Here is a 17,051-nt window from a genome sequence, read left to right on the forward strand (position 1 = left end):
GCAGGCTGTCTTTGGAGTGATAGAGGAGTAGACTGGCGGGAACCGTCTCTATGGAATGCTGAAGGGAGAGAAATGGGGAAGATAAGTTTGGTGGTGGTGGTGCAAATGGTGGAAGGCGATCCATTGGTGATGCGGAAGGTAAAGACAAGGGAATCCTATCATTGGTACGGGCATGGAAGAGATACGGTGAGATTAGACATGCAAGAAATGAATTGGACACGGTTGAGGGCCCTGTCAATCACAGTGGTGGCAGTGGAGGGGTCCTTGGTCGAGGGAAAAGGAATGGGAAGTAATATAATCAAAACAGACGTGATGAAGGAACTGGAGAATGAAATGGAATCATTGTCAGGTGTAGGGTGCGGGGAAGTCAAGGTAGCTGTGGGAGTCAGTGGGCTTATAATGAATGTTTGTGGATATTCTATCCCCAGAAATGGAGACAGAGAATCAAGGAAAGATAGCAAAGAGTTGGAAATGGACCATGTGAAGGTGAGAGAAGGATGGAATTTGGAAGCAACATTGATGACCTTTTTAAATCAGAGTGGGAGCAGGAAATGGCATTGATGCAATTGTTATGAAGTGATACATTTTGGTGGAGAGAAAGACGAGAAGCAATACAAGCTAAACAATATTATTTTAATGGGAATGCAAGAATTGAGAGATCCAAGGATGTTTTTGTTCAAAGCTTTGAAGATGGCAGTGCAGCTTCACAAAGTTGTTAATAAAGCAGACAGGATTCTTAACTCTATTGAGAAGGCATAGAATCCCTATAGTGTAGACGGAGGTCATTCGGCCCATTGAATCTGCACCAAGCACAATCCCACCAACCCTTATCCCCGTAACCCCACATATTTATCCTCCTAATACCTCCAACACAATGGTCAATTTAGCATGGCCAATTGACCTAACCTGCACATCTTTGCACTGTAGGAAGAAACTGGAGCACCTGGAGGAAATCCACGCAGACACGGGGAGAACATGCAAACTCCACACAGACCCACAGCTGGAATTGAACCCGGGTCCCTGTGAGGCAGCAGTGCTAACCACTGTACCACCGTGCTGCATAGAGTGCACAAACCAAGAAGTTATGCTGCACCCAAATAAAATACTAATTCAGTCTCAGCCGGAAAATGTCCCATTTATACATCATTTTTTAAAAGTCTTTCTTTCATAAGTCTTTCTCAGGCCAGTTGGAAGCTGAATGCACTAAATAAATAATCCAAATCATTTAATGATCAAGCAGGCGTTTTGGACTGTGGAAGTATTGAAAGGAATTGCTCAAGTAGCTGTGGTGGGAAGATGGTCCTGGGAGATTTGGGGGCTCTGGGACAGTAGTTTTGGTTTAGAAGCATGGGGATAGGAGATTGTTGGATGAGGGAATAGTGACAGGAGAATCCTGGGTGGTGAGAACAGTTGAAAGAAATTGTGTGGAATCATTGGGAAAAGTGCATAGCCACGCTCCCTTTTAATCATGGAACTAATTAATTTCCTAAAGTACTTACTGCCTCCCTCTCAAACTGCTTCTTCCCTATCTTGTATTTGAACCAGAGGTGCAAAAGTTAGAAAATGTATTATTTCCCTGTCATTCCATATCTCACTATAATGAACATTAAATAGGTATCCCAGAAATTGTATTATTTTCAATAAATTATGCTTAAATGTTTAAAACATTGACAACCTCATTGTTCTCACCCTGGCGATGATGCTGTACTTGAGAAGAGAGCAGCCATTTTCCAACTTGTGTGGGCGTCATCTGAGCTGTGACAGCTGAGCCTGGAGTCAGTGCAATAGACGACACTCTGTGATTATTTTGCAACAAGACTTGGCCATTAAAATGGACAGAGAAGATTTCAGGGCTCAAGCTCATTCCAATCAAATGCCAGCTAATGTCTTCATGAGCACATGCACCAAGTTCTGCAACAAAAACAATATGGAGATTAGATGCCTATGACAGCCAACAGCATCAACACGGTGACACAGTGGTTAGCACTGCTGCCCGACAGCACCTGGAAGTCCACTTCAAAGTTCACTTCCTGAAACACTAGAAAGATGAAGGCAGGCTGCCAGCTGGGCCACAATTACACAAGTGCCCAGGGGCAGCACAGTGGCACAGTGGTCAGCACTGCTGCCTCACAGCACCAGGAACCCGGGTTTGATTCCTGGCTTGGGTCACTGCCTGTGTGGAGTTTGCACTCTCTCTTCTCTCCTTGTCTGCGTGGGTTTCCTCCGGGTGCTCCGGTTTCCTCCCACGTCCAAAAGACATGCGTTGACCTGAACTGTCACCGGACTGTGACGACTAGGGGAATTTCACAGTAACTTCATTGCAGTGTTAATGTAAGCCTTACTTGTGACTAATAAATAAACTTAAAAAAGATATTGGAGCAGCATGACGAGAGTTAATGTTACTTTTGACGTTGATGCCATGTATTGAGAGAATCTGTTGCAGCTGCCTTTCAGTATTTTCTCAGTCCTGAATCCTTTTGTAGTACATACCTGGTAAAGTGCCATTTGTAAATCCATTGATAGAATACATTTTGATTGGATTCTTTTTTTTATTCTCATAATTCCAGCTTTCACTTTCATCAAAAACGGAAAATAGCAAAACAAATTCATCCACAAAATATTTTTGCTTTCCATTCTCATTTAGGCTTCCTTCACAGAAAGAAAAAAGAAATCACATTGTCACTGGGATTGATTAAATTCTTGGTACTATTTACACTTCATCTGATTTGTTCTTTTGTTCCCAGTTAAAGTAGTCCTCACTTCCGATAATGTCATATCAATTTTAACTCAGCGTGAATTAGGCAAATGGGAGGGAGGCTGGGTGAACAACAATCTATCCTAATATCATCAACACCAGACCCAGACACTTTAATCTTCTGAAGTGAATCTCAACATGATTAATCTGCTACCTATCTGACTACATCAGAAAACAGGCAGCTTAACCAATTTCTTCACATAATTTCCAATGGAGAAGGCCAGGGCAAGGAAGGAGTAACCATTCCCAAGCAGCAATAGAAGCAACCTGAAGGCTACTATCCAACAAGCCTCGGGAGAGGTGGCTGACAGGGCTCGGCCTCAATGTAGCAAGAGGTTCAATGACTTGATAACAGCAGCACAGGAGAAAGAAGGTCTTTGCCTCTCTCCAACACCTCTTGATAACAGTCCATTCACCTACTCCTTGGCAATCTCAACAATTCCCTTCCCTCTATCACACTCTTCAGCAGCCCATCACAAAGACACACTAACAATTCTCATTCAAAAAACATTGCCTTCTGCCTCTTATGTCTTTGCATCACACACTGATACTATTCCCTTTTCTCATCCTCGCAATTACATCTCCATTTCTTCCACTTCATCAACTACATTAATCAACTATGCATCTTCCTTCCAACTTGCTTCTTCTCCACCTCTCACCACATGCACTATGTTCAGAAGACTTACATAATTCCATTTAGCTTTTCAACAGCATCTTCCTAACTTTCAACTTCTTTCTACAGGACAAAGCAGCGCACAATGCGAAGGGGAGCGTCAAGCTCTGTTGAGGGGTATAAAACATTGTACGTGCACCTAATTTGAGATTAGTTAGTGGCGGAGGCAAAGGGAAGGTGAGGTGTGAAGCGTATTTGTGCAGGCTGCCTCTTTAAGACTTGTAACCCTCGTGAAAACTCCTCATCCAGTTTCCAACATTCTGAAGTGCTGATTCTGACAAGACAAAATGTCTTCTCTTTTCTTCATTTTATCATTCTTGCTAAAGCACTAAAACAATCCAAACCAAAGTGAAGAACAGTGTCAATCTGTATTAGTGACCGTGGTCCCTTGACCTCATTGTTTTCTCTGAACTTTCTGCAGTCATTGACACGATCAGCTAAACACCTTACTTACATTAAAGGCAGAAACAATAGCACAGTGGTTCAGCCATTGGTTCCCAAATGTGTTTGGTTGAAAGATCTCTTTTCAAAATGTATTAGCAATTGAAGACTCCACCCAACATCCTTCCCCATCCCACCCCCTGCCTCTCCCCCCTGCAACCACATCTGAATTATAGTGCCATATGGTCATAATACAAAAATGCTGCAAGTAAAAAAAGGTTTTAATGATGCCTTTAATAAAACAGGTATTTACTTAGATATCAGTAACGTGGGTATGCTTGTTTCTCACTGTAGAATCTGCCTTTTTTAATGCCCTCTTTTTCCCGTAAACAATTTAAAATTCACATCTCCATGTTGAAACCACTCCATGACCACACTAACTTCTAGTCTCTTTCACTACTACAACCTCCTGCCCACCACCTACTGCCCCATCAAAAGCCCTCCATTCCTTTGGTTTTAGTGTCTTGTTCATCTTCTCTCCCCAGCTATTGGCTTCCTTCAGTCCCCAATGCATCATGCTACATAATGCACACCCCTTCCTCTTCCTCACCTTGTTTAAGAATAAAAAGGAACCTCACCTCTCTGATTGGGAGAAATTGTGAAAAACAATCTCTCCTCGTCTTCCTCGTTATCCATTTATGCATCTGTAAATGTTAGAATGTTTGATTTCCCATGTTACAGACACTATCCTAATGCAAAGTGTTGTTGTTAAAGACTTTTAAGCACAAGACACAAAGGCATATTAGACTATAATATTTCCTCTTCGAGCTGTCTGATCTTGTCCTGGAAGGTAACCTGTGTTGGAAATAATGACTGTTAAGTGATTAGAGGGCTAAGCAAATAGTTCCTAGGGACTGCCCTATCTATAAAACTGACAGGATAGCATGGATGTTGCAAGGATCTAGCAAGTTCAATAAGAGGGAAACAAATATGTTACCAGGTTTACAGATGAGTAGAGTTCCAATCAATCCTGTGTGAAAATCTTTCACGACATCAATATCAGAAGAATAGATGTAGGTAAGGCATTGAGAATCAAATATTGTTGGCCCCATTTCTTCTGTGATCTTCCACGTATAAGTATGTTCTTGGGAAAGTACAATAGCTTCTTTTCTATCTTTAAAATACAATCTGTTTTCATAGAAGAGCCCTAAACAAACACAAAAATCAGCATTAGTGCCTCCTATATTGTAGAAATGATTATAATTGAATATGATGTTCGCATTTTGAAAATTGATTTTGGACAATGGTAGGTTTTTTGCGAGATCTACACTACAATTGACTGATACTTAATGGAGCAGAGGGCGCTGAGTGCGATTCCTCCACTTTTTCAGTTTTGTTTGTCAGCCACAGAATGAAGGGAAATTCATAGATAATCAAATTATTAACAGCAATTACATTTAGTCAGTGGTCCAATTCCAGCTAATGGAGATATGCCTATAACAACATATTGTATTGCATCTTTAACTTTTAATAAGACATCCCAAGCACTTCACAGGGGCATTATGAAGCAAAATACAACACTGGGCCATGTAAGGCGACATTAGATCTGTTGATTTAAAGGTTTTAAAAAGTGTCTTAAAAAAAGGAAGTTGAGGTAGAGTGTTCAGGGAAAAAAAATTCCAGAACTTAGGGCCCTGATAACTGAAGACACATCCACAAATGATGGAATGATTAAAATTGGGGATGCTCCAAAGGCCAGCAGATATCTCAGGGAGAACACTTACCTTTGTCACAGTCACAGAGGATATCGCTTTCACCCTTGATGAGAATTGTTTTGGTTCTTTGGCATGGGCAGAAATTTGATTGGAGGGGGGTGGTGGTATTAAAAAATGGAGTTCTGAGTAAGAGTTCTGGCATGGATTGGGGAGATGGCAACACATTCAAGGATTTTTGGAGACGAAAGGGAGGTTGTAAATGGCGTGGTGATTTGCAAGGATGGTGAAGTGAGCTCATGGATTGGCTTTTGGAGGATGCAGATGATGACAACAGGTTTAACAATGATGGCTAACATGGGGACCTGGAAGTGGGTGAGCTCACAAGCTGGTAGAGAACATGAGGGGAGGCAGGAGAAAAACAAGAGAAAGATACAAGTTCAGGTTTAGGTCAAGGGAGACGGAGAGCTTTAGAGGAAGTTTGGTAGAGTATGCAAGTGGAACGGAGAGTCATGGTTGAGATAGTTAATTGGATGGTCTCAATGTTAGTCATAATGCAGTTTGTGTTCTCCTCACACAAGGATGTGAAGGCGGAGGCTGGGTTTTAAGATTCAGTTTGCATTAAAGAGGCCAAAGGTTATCTTTTCATTCCAGATAACCCTGGAGTAGTGAGTGGTTTTAGTAATTGGCCTTACAATGCTTTACCTAGTCCAGTTAGATTTGATGGCAGATTGCCAAACCAGTTGCCCATCAGATCCTTTCAAGGCTATGCCTCTTGGCCTTAAGGGAGTGAATATGAGGGCCATAGCAGAAGGCATGGTTAGGGTGAGAGAGAGAGAGAGAGAGAGAGAGAAAGAGAGAGAGAGAGTAATGATTTTATTGTGGATTGGGAATCAAAGGACGAGGGAACAGTACTGTTGAGCAAATCAGTTGCTACAGGAACGTTAAGGCAAACAGAGGGCCAATGGCTAGACGGTTAGGATTTTGAAAATGCTGCTGCAACTGAATCTAGGAGCAGAAACAGAAGGAAGATTGGGGTATGGAAGAAGGATGTAGAGTGAAATAAGGAAGCGATCAGAGATGGCCTTCTCTGTGATTGATACAGTGGGACTAGGAAGACTATGTGAGACAGCAAGGTTGAAGGGATGGTCATGAATATTTGACTACAGAGTATATCTCTGCTGCTGGGTCCATGAACAGTTTTTCCTAATCAAAATGCACATGCATGTATATTGCATACATACACAACCATCCTGGCTTGTATTGCACCATAATTTGCAAACTAATTCAGTTACATGCTTAAACTTAACAATTTAGCTTTTGCACTCAGGTTCACTGAAAGGGTAAATTGGATAAGACTGACTGCAAACTAAATTCAGCCTCTGTTATAACAGCTTTCTGTTTGTTGTGTTTTGCATCTAATTTTCCGGTGGCACTTACTTCAGCTGTCTGCAGCAGTCACCAGTTGGACAGCTTCAATATGTAAATAAACTGCACGTGACATTTGCTATTCATTTTTCCGTGTCCCTGCTGGGTTATTGCTGAATAATCCACCCAGTTATGTAATTGGACATTCCGGATTAACAAGGATTGAGTTATTGAAAGATGTACTTTTAGTGAGCCCTGACTGAAGACTGAAAGGAGATGTCACACCTTTTTCAACTGCGTTTCTTCTTGTTTATCCCTGAAAGTAACTATACTGTCCTCATCACAAAGTACCACCGGGAGTTTTCCATGGGAATCTCCTTGTAATGTTGTTTTTGAGGGAGAACATCAGAAAGATAGAAAACAGTAGATCCAGCAGCAGAGCCCGATTTTGTTCCCATTTTGGGTGCCAATTGAACTTACACCTGCTTTGAAAATGTAGGCTGGTGTCTCATATCTTTATTTTTTTAAAAATTAAGATGTATTAATCTATTTGAACATTTTTTAAACTCCATTCTTAAACAACGATCGAGGGCAGGATCTTTTGGCCACACTTGCCCCAAAGCCAGAAATTCCTGCCAAAGGCCAAGGACCTCTGCATGGTCTGCCCCTCACCTGCTACAATTCCAATGGTGGATAGGACAGTCTCTAATGGCTGACTTTAAATCCGCAGTGGTTGGGAAGCATCGCTGGCTTATGATTTTATTACAATATTAGTTTCATGAATAGCTAACCTACGTTTTCCTCAGCCTTTGCGTCCAAAAATATTGACTGCCCTAGGATATGATGCCACAACAAAAGATAGTGCCTTTAATATATTCACATTTTCAAGTGCTCTTCACAGGAACATAATCAAAAAAAAAGTATAAACCACATAGGAATGGTGACCAAAAACTTGGACAAAGAGGCAATCTTTAAGGGACGTCTTAAAGGAGAAGTACGAGGCGGAGAGGTTTAGGAATAGAATCCAGAGCTTAGAGCTATGAAGATGAAGGTGTGACCACCATTGATGGGGGTGAAAATTGGGGATGGGCTATAATTAGAATAGTGTCCTTCAAATACTTTCTCCCCACTCCCTCCCTCCTGCTCCCCCTGGCTCCTTAATGTCCATTCAGTTCCTTGCTAGTGACTGTCAGCAGATTGGTAACTGCCCAATATTGCTCACCCACAAGTACTTCCAGCAGATGGGTGGGATAGTAACCACCAATCAGAACCCTGGTTGACCTTCCTCTCATTAACTCAAGTACACTGATGTCAACTGGTGCACTTGCTACCTGGATAACTCAGTACAAACCAAGCACTGATCTGGTTTGTATGGATCATTCACCTACTGAAATCACTCACAATATTATCAAGGATGCTACTAGTAACTTGCTATTTTCTTGGAAATATTATGACAGCAATGCAAGCTACGTTAGTTCTGGTGGTTGATAAGCCAGTCTAGCAAAAGACATCATCGTCTGGGAATTTGGACACCCCCGCTTTTAAGCCCATGGAGGGTGCAGGGATCCACACCAGCACCTGAAGGATAAGCACCAAGACACATCAGATATTGGACCGACGGGCTCAGTTCCATCAAGATAGCAACTGCACACAATAATAGACAGCTCTCTGGCGAAGAAAGATTCAAGATTAGGCTGCGATGTCCATCACGTAGTGGCGGCTTTTATGGAGGTAGGAGAGGCCACTCCTGCTCTTCTTGGTTGAACATTCAAGACAGTACATTTTAAATTGTACCTGGTTGGCCAAAACCCAAATTAGAATTGCTGAATAAAGTACTCAAGTCAAACTAAAACTACACAGTGTTAATCAAACAGAAAGGGCAGAAACTGAGAGGATTAAGCTCTGTGGGCATTTCAAATTAAACACAGTTAGTGGGAGGGCAATCCTCAACCATTCCAAAGGTTAGTTTAGTTTGCAAACAATTTCCAAAGGAGGTATCACAATAGTTTGTAAAGTCAGCAGCCTATAATGATTGAAATTTTACAATAATGTTAGAAAGATTCCTTTCATATGATTTTATTCTTGTGGTAAGCCGATGAAAAAGATTGAATTAAACAATATTGGAAATGAAACAGGATGCATGTGTTGTATGGTTATATTCCAGATATACACAGTACAGTATGAGTCGGAGACATATACCATAGAGAAAGATGAACAAGGGAAGCCAGACTGATCTAGTACTTTCAGAGGAGCTGAAGAATTGTGATAGTACCCATGCAGGATCCAGGAGAGGATCTCTACATAACGTGCATTTTCAGGGCTGTTCACAGAAGCTGTGACCCTGATATTTACCAGGGAGCACTGCAGTGTGAGAACATGATTTAAGTTGTTAAATCAGTGACTCACTGACATTCAACATCTTGCTCATCCTTAATTGAACTCTCCCTCACTTCTCCTGTCCAGTTAAGGGTAGTATTGCTTGGTGATGGGGGTTAACCATCACCCCCATCTGATGGTGATGGGGCTACACTGTAAACCGCAGGCTTACACTTCAGACATGAAGCTAGGAGGAGCTCTGCTGTTGTAGCCACATTCTAGAACCAAGGTCTATAATACGGACAGCTCTCACTGCTGCAGAGAAAGGAATCACAGCTCAAATGTTTTAAACCATTGGCTGATTCCAGCAAATTACAGTGGCCTTTTTACCAGGTCAATCAGCTCACAGTCCATTTTTCTATAAAGCCTTGGTTTCTTGTTCATCCTTCAAAGTGAAGATGACCATGATCATTGTCTTGGGTGTTTGTTTGGTTTCCAAAAGGAGGCTGCTGAGGTCAATCTCCACCTGGAAGGTTCTGCTGCAAACAGGATTGGATACCTCAGAAGATGACTTGAGATTTTCTCTCCTTGCATTTTTTTCTCTGCCTCTGATATGCGCCTGCTTCGAAGGAGGCTGCTGCATTGTTTGTTTTGTTGCACCAGATGCAATGATCCTGGATGAGCTTCTCCTAGGACTCAAAGTCAATATCAAAATTCCAAAGTAAAAGCCTTCAGTATATCCTAATAGCGCTTCCTTTGACCACCATGACAGAGCACCATGGACTCAAGTGGAGGCGATTTTCTCATCCCAGGGCACTTTTTTTTTAGTGCGTCGGGCCAGGAGAATCGCACGTGCGCTGATTCACGGGATTCGCGTATGCATTCTGGCTACATGACCAACCCGACTTAATTGTGACACTCTCAGTATGGTGTTGACATTTGGTATATCAGCTCAGGTGAGTGTCTCAGTGTCTTGACATCTTCAGAAGCTTCCAAAAGTATCTCAAGGGAAAGTGGTAAAACCTCTGGTGATGATATACAGTCTAAGTCTCACAAGCATAGGGCAAGAATGAGCCAAGCCTTTCAGTTTGGTAGGCCGACTTACTCCTCTGTATTCCCAGACTGACGTGTGAAATCTGCAAGGCACATCATCTGTGGTCTACTTAACAAGGCAACGGCATTTATACAATTTGCTCAGAGAGTGGGCCGTCAGATTTGCCAGAATTACCAGCTTTCCTGTAACAAAACCTATTATTTGCACATAATATCTGCACCTTTATACTTTAAACAAAAGTTATGCAGAAGATCTATGTGGGCAGCATGTCATAGAAGTTCAAAACAAATTTGTAATTAATAATTAACAATTTGGTAAATGTATTGATTGTTGCTGACATGCCCCCTTTAGAATGCCCACAGTTGTGTTGAACATTAAGCAGGCTGTCAGTACAGAAATGATTTACCCTTCCAACTTATTTACAGAATATCTGCAAACACAGAGCCAGCAAAAGATTCATTACAGTAGTGCACAGAGTCAAAATCTGCACTGAAAATCTGTACATTTACCAGGCAACATGATACCAGTAGCCATACGATTTCAAATACTTATGGGCCTGTTTAGCATAAATATACTGATAGGAAATTAACAAAACATCACAGCAGATAAGTAACTTATTCTATATTGTGTCAGCACAGGGTTTTCAGTATTATAATTGGATTGGTCAGATCACGTCAAGTCATTTGTTTTTATTCTTTCATGGGAAGTAGATGGCACAGTGATTAGCACTGCTGCCTCACAACACTAGCAACCCAGTTCGATTCCAGCCTTTGGTCACTGCCTGTGCGGAGTTTGCACATTCTCCCATGAGCTCTGGTTTCCTCCCACAGTCCAAAGATGTGCAGGTTAGGTGGACTGGCTATGATCAATATGTGGGTTTACGAGGATAGGATGGGAGGAGCAGACCTAGCTAGAGTGCTCGTTCGGATAGTTGATGCAGACTGAATGGGCTGAAGGGCATTATTCTGCACTGTAAGGTTCCAATGGTCAGTATTTGTTACCAATCCCTAAATTCTAAGGTGGCGATGCGTCACTTCACTGAACCACTGCAGTCCCTCTGGTGCAGGTACACCCACAGTATTGTTAAGAATGGAGTTCTAGGATTTTGATCCTGTAACATGAAATGGTGATATAATTCCATATCAGGACAGGGTATGGCTTGAAGGGAAACTTTGTGGGTAATGGTCTTTCCTTGCATCCACTACCTTGTCCTTCTATGCAGTGGGTTTAGAAAGAGCCGTTGTGATTTGTTGCAGTGCATCTTTTTCTAAAGAGTTGTCACAGTGATGGAAAATTGTGATTGAGTAAGATCTATCTATGACTTCACCAGCTAACCAAAAACATACTGAACTGTTTAAAGAGAACCTGTTTTTGTTAAAAGATACAAGAAAAGGCACTGGTGAAAAATGGCCACCACCAGTCACCTGATGCCGGTTATTGTAAGTTGACCAAAGAACTGGACGATATGCTGTCATGAGCAAAACATTATCTATGGCCTTCATAGGTGACAAAGTAGTTGAAGATTGCTTGGATGATGGGTTAATGTACCTATTGTAATTTTAGCATTGGATAGGCTACTACCACCTATGTTGTATTTAGTACATGGAAATGTTCAACAGATCTTATGATTGAATGTATACAAATAAATGAGTAACATTCGTATTATATTAAATTGGTCAGTATTTCCCACTGTGCAATGGATTAAAACCCAGACGTAAAAGTCCCAGTTAAAATCACAATGGGGGAGGAGGGGAGGCTTTGTTTCTTTGAATGGAATTTGTTTATTCACTCCTTTCCTATAAATAATCTTTAGAAGTCAGCAATACTGAAGTTCAGACTTCATCATTAACCAATTTGCTTCTAAACTTGGATTAACACAATCATATTAACTAATTTGACCAAACATGACTGAACCAAATTTTTAAATCCAGTATTAATCCATGGTTGCATTTCATGCAAAGTTGTAATCTCACTGCTGCAACAGATATGAAAATCTCATCAGTCAAAGCCCATAATAATTATATTAAGTAATGTTGTTGAAATTACACATGTTAAGAGAATGTTGTGCTCCAAATCAAAGTATGATTAATGAAATGGGAGTCAAGGCAAATTGTACACAACTGGTGCCTTCCGATTGATCTGAACACTTGCAAACACTTACTGGGTAGACTTTCAGCAGTGTTTTCTGGATTAGGTCAGTGAAAAATATGGGGAAATATCCTGTTAAACTGCTTCTTGTGGATTTTCATCAAACTTACGATGGAAGGTCAGGACAACCCTCAGTGAAATTACTAGTGATTTGATTTGATTTATAATTGTCACATGTATTAACATACAGTGAAAAGTATTGTTTTTTGCGTGCTATACAGACAAAGCATATCATTCATAGAGAAGGAAAGGAGAGAGTGCAGAATGTAGTTTTACAGTCATAGCTAGCGTGTAGAGAAAAATCATCTTAGTGTAAGGTAGGTCCATTCAAAAGTCTGATGGCAGCAGAGAAGGAGCTGTTCTTGAGTCAGTTGGTACATGACCTCAGGCTTTTGTATCTTTTTCCCGACAGAAGAAGATGGAAGAGTTGCTTGTGCATGTTTCAAGTAACAGCCTGGTGTGGTCAGCTGCATTGGAGCTATTTTGTTCCTCAAATGAAACACAAAAGCAGTTCAACAAAAAGTTGATACCATTGATTATGGGGAGGATTGGGAAGAGAAGATTACACAAGGAAATCGGTGAGACTTCCTGGGCTAGAATTCCTGGCAGTAGCCCAATTCCTGCTGAAATTTCTTCCCCCAGTAGTGATACGCTATGTTGCCACAGACTCCTGACCAAAATGTTAAAAGCTGTGCTGATACACCTATCAAAGCCACCAATGAAATTGCACCAAAGCACAGAGGGCCGAACAGAACACTCATTAGCACAAATTATTTTCCTGTGCACCAGAATTTTGCTGATGTTCACCCCATCAGTGCTGGGCTAGACTTTGCAAAGGGAAAAGTAAGTTCACTTTCATTGTTTCGAGTTTCACAAATGACAATTCAAAGCAAATTAAATACTGTGCTGCAAAAAGGTGATAGTGTAAATTTTTGGGGCTGTTGTATTGTTGCACTGTCACTTTAAGAGCTTAGTCATAGAATCCGTACAGTGCAGGAGGTCATTCGGCCCATCAAGCCTACACAGACAACAATTCCACCCAGGACCTATCCCCGTAACCCCAATTATTTATCCTGCTAACCTCCTTAACACTAAGAGACAATTTATCATGGATAATCATCCTAATCTGCACATCTTTTGACTGTGGGAGGAAACTGGAGCACCCAGAGGAAACCAACAGACATGGAGAGAATGTGCAAATTCCACAGTCACCCGAGGCTGGAATTGAACCTGGGTCCATGGTGCTGTGAGACAGTGATGTTAACCACTGTGCCCACCATGCCGGCCTAAAATTAAAGTGGAGAATACTCAACGTGCATAGTTTGTGGTGTCATTGGCTGCTTCAGAGACTTTTGCCTAGTCTAGATCAGGGCCCTGTAGAGTCAATAATTAACCAATACATCTGTGTTTTTCTTTCACCCAGCTCCAAGTGCTATCACTTTACATTTTTTTATCCAACAAATGCAGCATATAACAGATAGTATATTTGAAAGCTTTCCTGTGTGACAGAGTTCTCTGCCATCTTTGTTTTTGTGCCTGTAATGATTTATATCGGGAATTTTCAAGACAGCTTTAATTGCATTTAATTTCAAGGCTGAGGTAGACAGATTACCCCCGTGTGAACTTTTGTATTCTTAGCTTTATAAATGATTTGTCAATGCACTTACATCGTGTTGAATTGAAAAATTCCAAAAACATTAATGTTTGAATTAAGCACAAGTTGTGACAGGCCACCCAACAGTGAAACAGGAAAGGGAACGAATTTATATCTGAACATGCCTGAGAAATTTTAAAATCCTGGTTTTAATTTTTTTCTCCATCATAATTGCTGTTCCTTTCCTTGAAGACTCAAAATAAGAAGTCACATGGCCTTTGACTCCTCATCCAAGGAGACATTTTTTACATCACAACCCAAACAAGAAGTGACAGAAGTTCTGGCTATTCAATCATAGATGTACAAATTTATTTTATTTTGCCTGTTATCTGTTACCTGTGAAATGGGAAGGGGTTATAAAGATGTATCATTTAGATCACAAAAAGGAGCCCTTGATGCTCAGTCTTTCCAAGAACCAGGCAAAGGATTTCAAGTACCCATGCATCTGACTAAAATCAAAGTTACATTTAGCTGTGTCCTACAGTTGTGAGAACATAGTATCCTACAGTATAGAAGGAGGCCATTCAGCCCATTGAGGCTGCACCAACAATAGTCCCACCCAGGCCCTACCTCTCTGCATTTACCCTAGCTAGACCCCCTGACATTGAGGGGAAATTTAACATGGCCAATCCATCTAACCCACACATCTTTGGACTGTGGGAGGAAACCAGAGCACCTGGAAAAAACCACACAGACATGGGGAGAATGTTTACACTGCAGTCACCCAAGACGGGAATTGAGCCAGAGTCCATGGCACTGTGAGGCAGTGCTTGCCACAGTGCCACCCTAACAAAGGTGTCTTCTAGTAAGTATGTCCAGTAGAGACAAATGAAATGCAAAGTGCTGTGAGGTAAGTAGCAGTCTTTGTGATCTCCTAGACATCTGTGGATAGAGGACAGGAACCTAACTAGTCAGTGCAACCACTCCAGCAGTCTTCCCTGAAAGGGCAGATAACATTCTCCTAGCATGGGATTAATCCAGTGACCTTTGGAATGTGTTCACACATTTCCAAATAGTAAAGCTCGTAAATAACACGATTGACTACGTGACTAGTGTGTAAATATCTCGTGTCCGTAAGCCTGGTCTCAGTTCACTATCTCCAGTTAATAATACCACACAGAAGATCAGGAACTCCGGGGGCAGGAGATGTTGACAGGAAGTATGGGAGAGGGAAATTTGAGGGCATAAAACGTTTGGAGAGATAATCTCACCACTACCAACTTCATGTCCCAAAAGAGCTGGATGCACCCATAAAAATATATAGTATCAATGATCCTCACACAATAGCGTCAGGGTCGTCCAGACTCGAAACGTTAACTCTGTTCTCTCGCCAGAGGTGCTGTCAGACCTGCTGAGATTTTCCAGCATTTTCAGTTTTTGTTTCAGATTCCAGCATCCGCAGTAGTTTGTTTTTAACTTCAGTGATTTCATAGTTGAGGAGAATCTGGCACTATCTTGAAACAACGCATATTTGCACTCCTCACAATGAAACTTGCAAATCAACTCCACTGAATTCAAACTCTTGAGCAGTAAACTAATGCTTTGCCCTCGGTAATAAACTCGGCATACATTTGGACAAACAATTCAATCCAACCTTACCATCGGCTGATTGTCCCTTCATGATTCCCTGCGGGCGAATGTTGACGGGATAAGCAGCCTTATTCTTGAAATGGATCTTTAAGGTATCTCCGACTTCCGCTCGCAGTGTGGGACCCAGTAGACCTGGAACAATTCCCCAGCAGGTAAAGTGAAAGATTGCAAAGGAGCCAATCCTAATTAAACTGTCAACCAGAGAAAATGGTACGAGCACACAGAAGCTTTGAGTCGAGCATCGCTTAAAAATTCCGCATTGTTTTTGATTTAAAATTAAAATGAGTTACCTCTCCAAGGCGGGCCAACCTTTTCTATGGCAAAGTTAGAGTCATGATACTCTTTGTAAACGATCTTATAATAGGAATCCGCTGCAGCAGAGGAACTGGGAAAAAGACACCATTTCGGAAATATTAGTGTGAATTAATTAACACCACGTACAAATTTAATAGGGTTTTGTGGGAAAGAGATTCAAACTGCTGATTAATTATATTAAAAATTTAGTCATAACCATTTCAATAGGGACTGTAAAGACACATTACAAAAGAAACCCCAGTAGTTGAATGCTGTTTAAAAAGCGGATTTGTACCTTTCTGCTCCATGTTGGGAATAAACCCATTCAATTTCAACAGCGGCTAGATGGTGCAGCCGGACTGCCGCCAATCCACCCCCAATTACAGATGAAATGAACAGCAGGAGTGTGCAGCGGCGCCCCATGCTTCCCATCCAGTGTCCTGTAAAAAATGTCTTTCTACAAAGTCCGCGAACTTGCTCCGTTTTATTTGGATTCTGACGTGCGCTGTCCGGCCCCGGCGGCCCGGGTGGGTGGGGGGCGATTTCTATCTGCTCATCCCACAGCACATCCGCAACAGAACATGAAAGGACAGACCGTGCTATTAACCTGCACAGACCCGTCACAGCCTCTGGGTCAACACTGACTCGGTGACTCACGTACTGCGTGCAGAATTTCTGCAAGGCTTCAGATCATAGATCATAGAATCCTACAGTGCAGTAGGAGGCCATTTGGCCCATCGAGTCTGCACCGACTACAATCCCACCCATGCCCTATCCCCATATATTTATTTTGCTCGTCCCCCTGACATTAAGGGTCAATTTAGTTTTGCCAATCATTCTAACCTGCACATCTTTGGACAGTGGGAGGAAACCGGAGCACCCAGAGGAAACCCACGCAGACACGGGAGAGCGTACACATTCCGCACAGTGACCCAAGCCAGGAATTGAACCTGGGTCCTTGGCACTGTGAGGCAGCAGTACTAACTACCTTGCCACCTATCTCCTGACACTTCGCCGGGACTTTGGGTGCAACATCAGCACAGACCCAGGAGAAAGGGGCTGGGAATTGTAAAAACATAACGACATATTTCAGGTTGCGGCTGGAG

General features: G+C 41.8%; 1 protein-coding gene across 1 annotated transcript in view; it reads right to left on the reverse strand.

Annotated features, from left to right (window-relative positions):
• f5 (coagulation factor V) overlaps window positions 1-16,368 on the reverse strand; it is an 85,677-nt gene extending 69,309 nt beyond the window's left edge. The window contains exons 1-6 of the mRNA XM_080203266.1: window positions 16,241-16,368; window positions 15,942-16,036; window positions 15,661-15,783; window positions 4,807-5,016; window positions 2,491-2,649; window positions 1,690-1,911 (exon numbers count right to left, since the gene is read on the reverse strand). Of these exons, the coding sequence (XP_080059392.1) occupies window positions 1,690-1,911; window positions 2,491-2,649; window positions 4,807-5,016; window positions 15,661-15,783; window positions 15,942-16,036; window positions 16,241-16,368 (937 nt within the window). The remainder of the gene's footprint in view (window positions 1-1,689; window positions 1,912-2,490; window positions 2,650-4,806; window positions 5,017-15,660; window positions 15,784-15,941; window positions 16,037-16,240) is intronic.
• Window positions 16,369-17,051: the final 683 nt, after the last annotated feature.

The sequence above is a fragment of the Carcharhinus amblyrhynchos genome, chromosome 15 (genome assembly GCF_965287045.1).
Source record: "Carcharhinus amblyrhynchos chromosome 15, sCarAmb.v2.hapA, whole genome shotgun sequence".
NCBI classification, from domain to species: domain Eukaryota; kingdom Metazoa; phylum Chordata; class Chondrichthyes; order Carcharhiniformes; family Carcharhinidae; genus Carcharhinus; species Carcharhinus amblyrhynchos.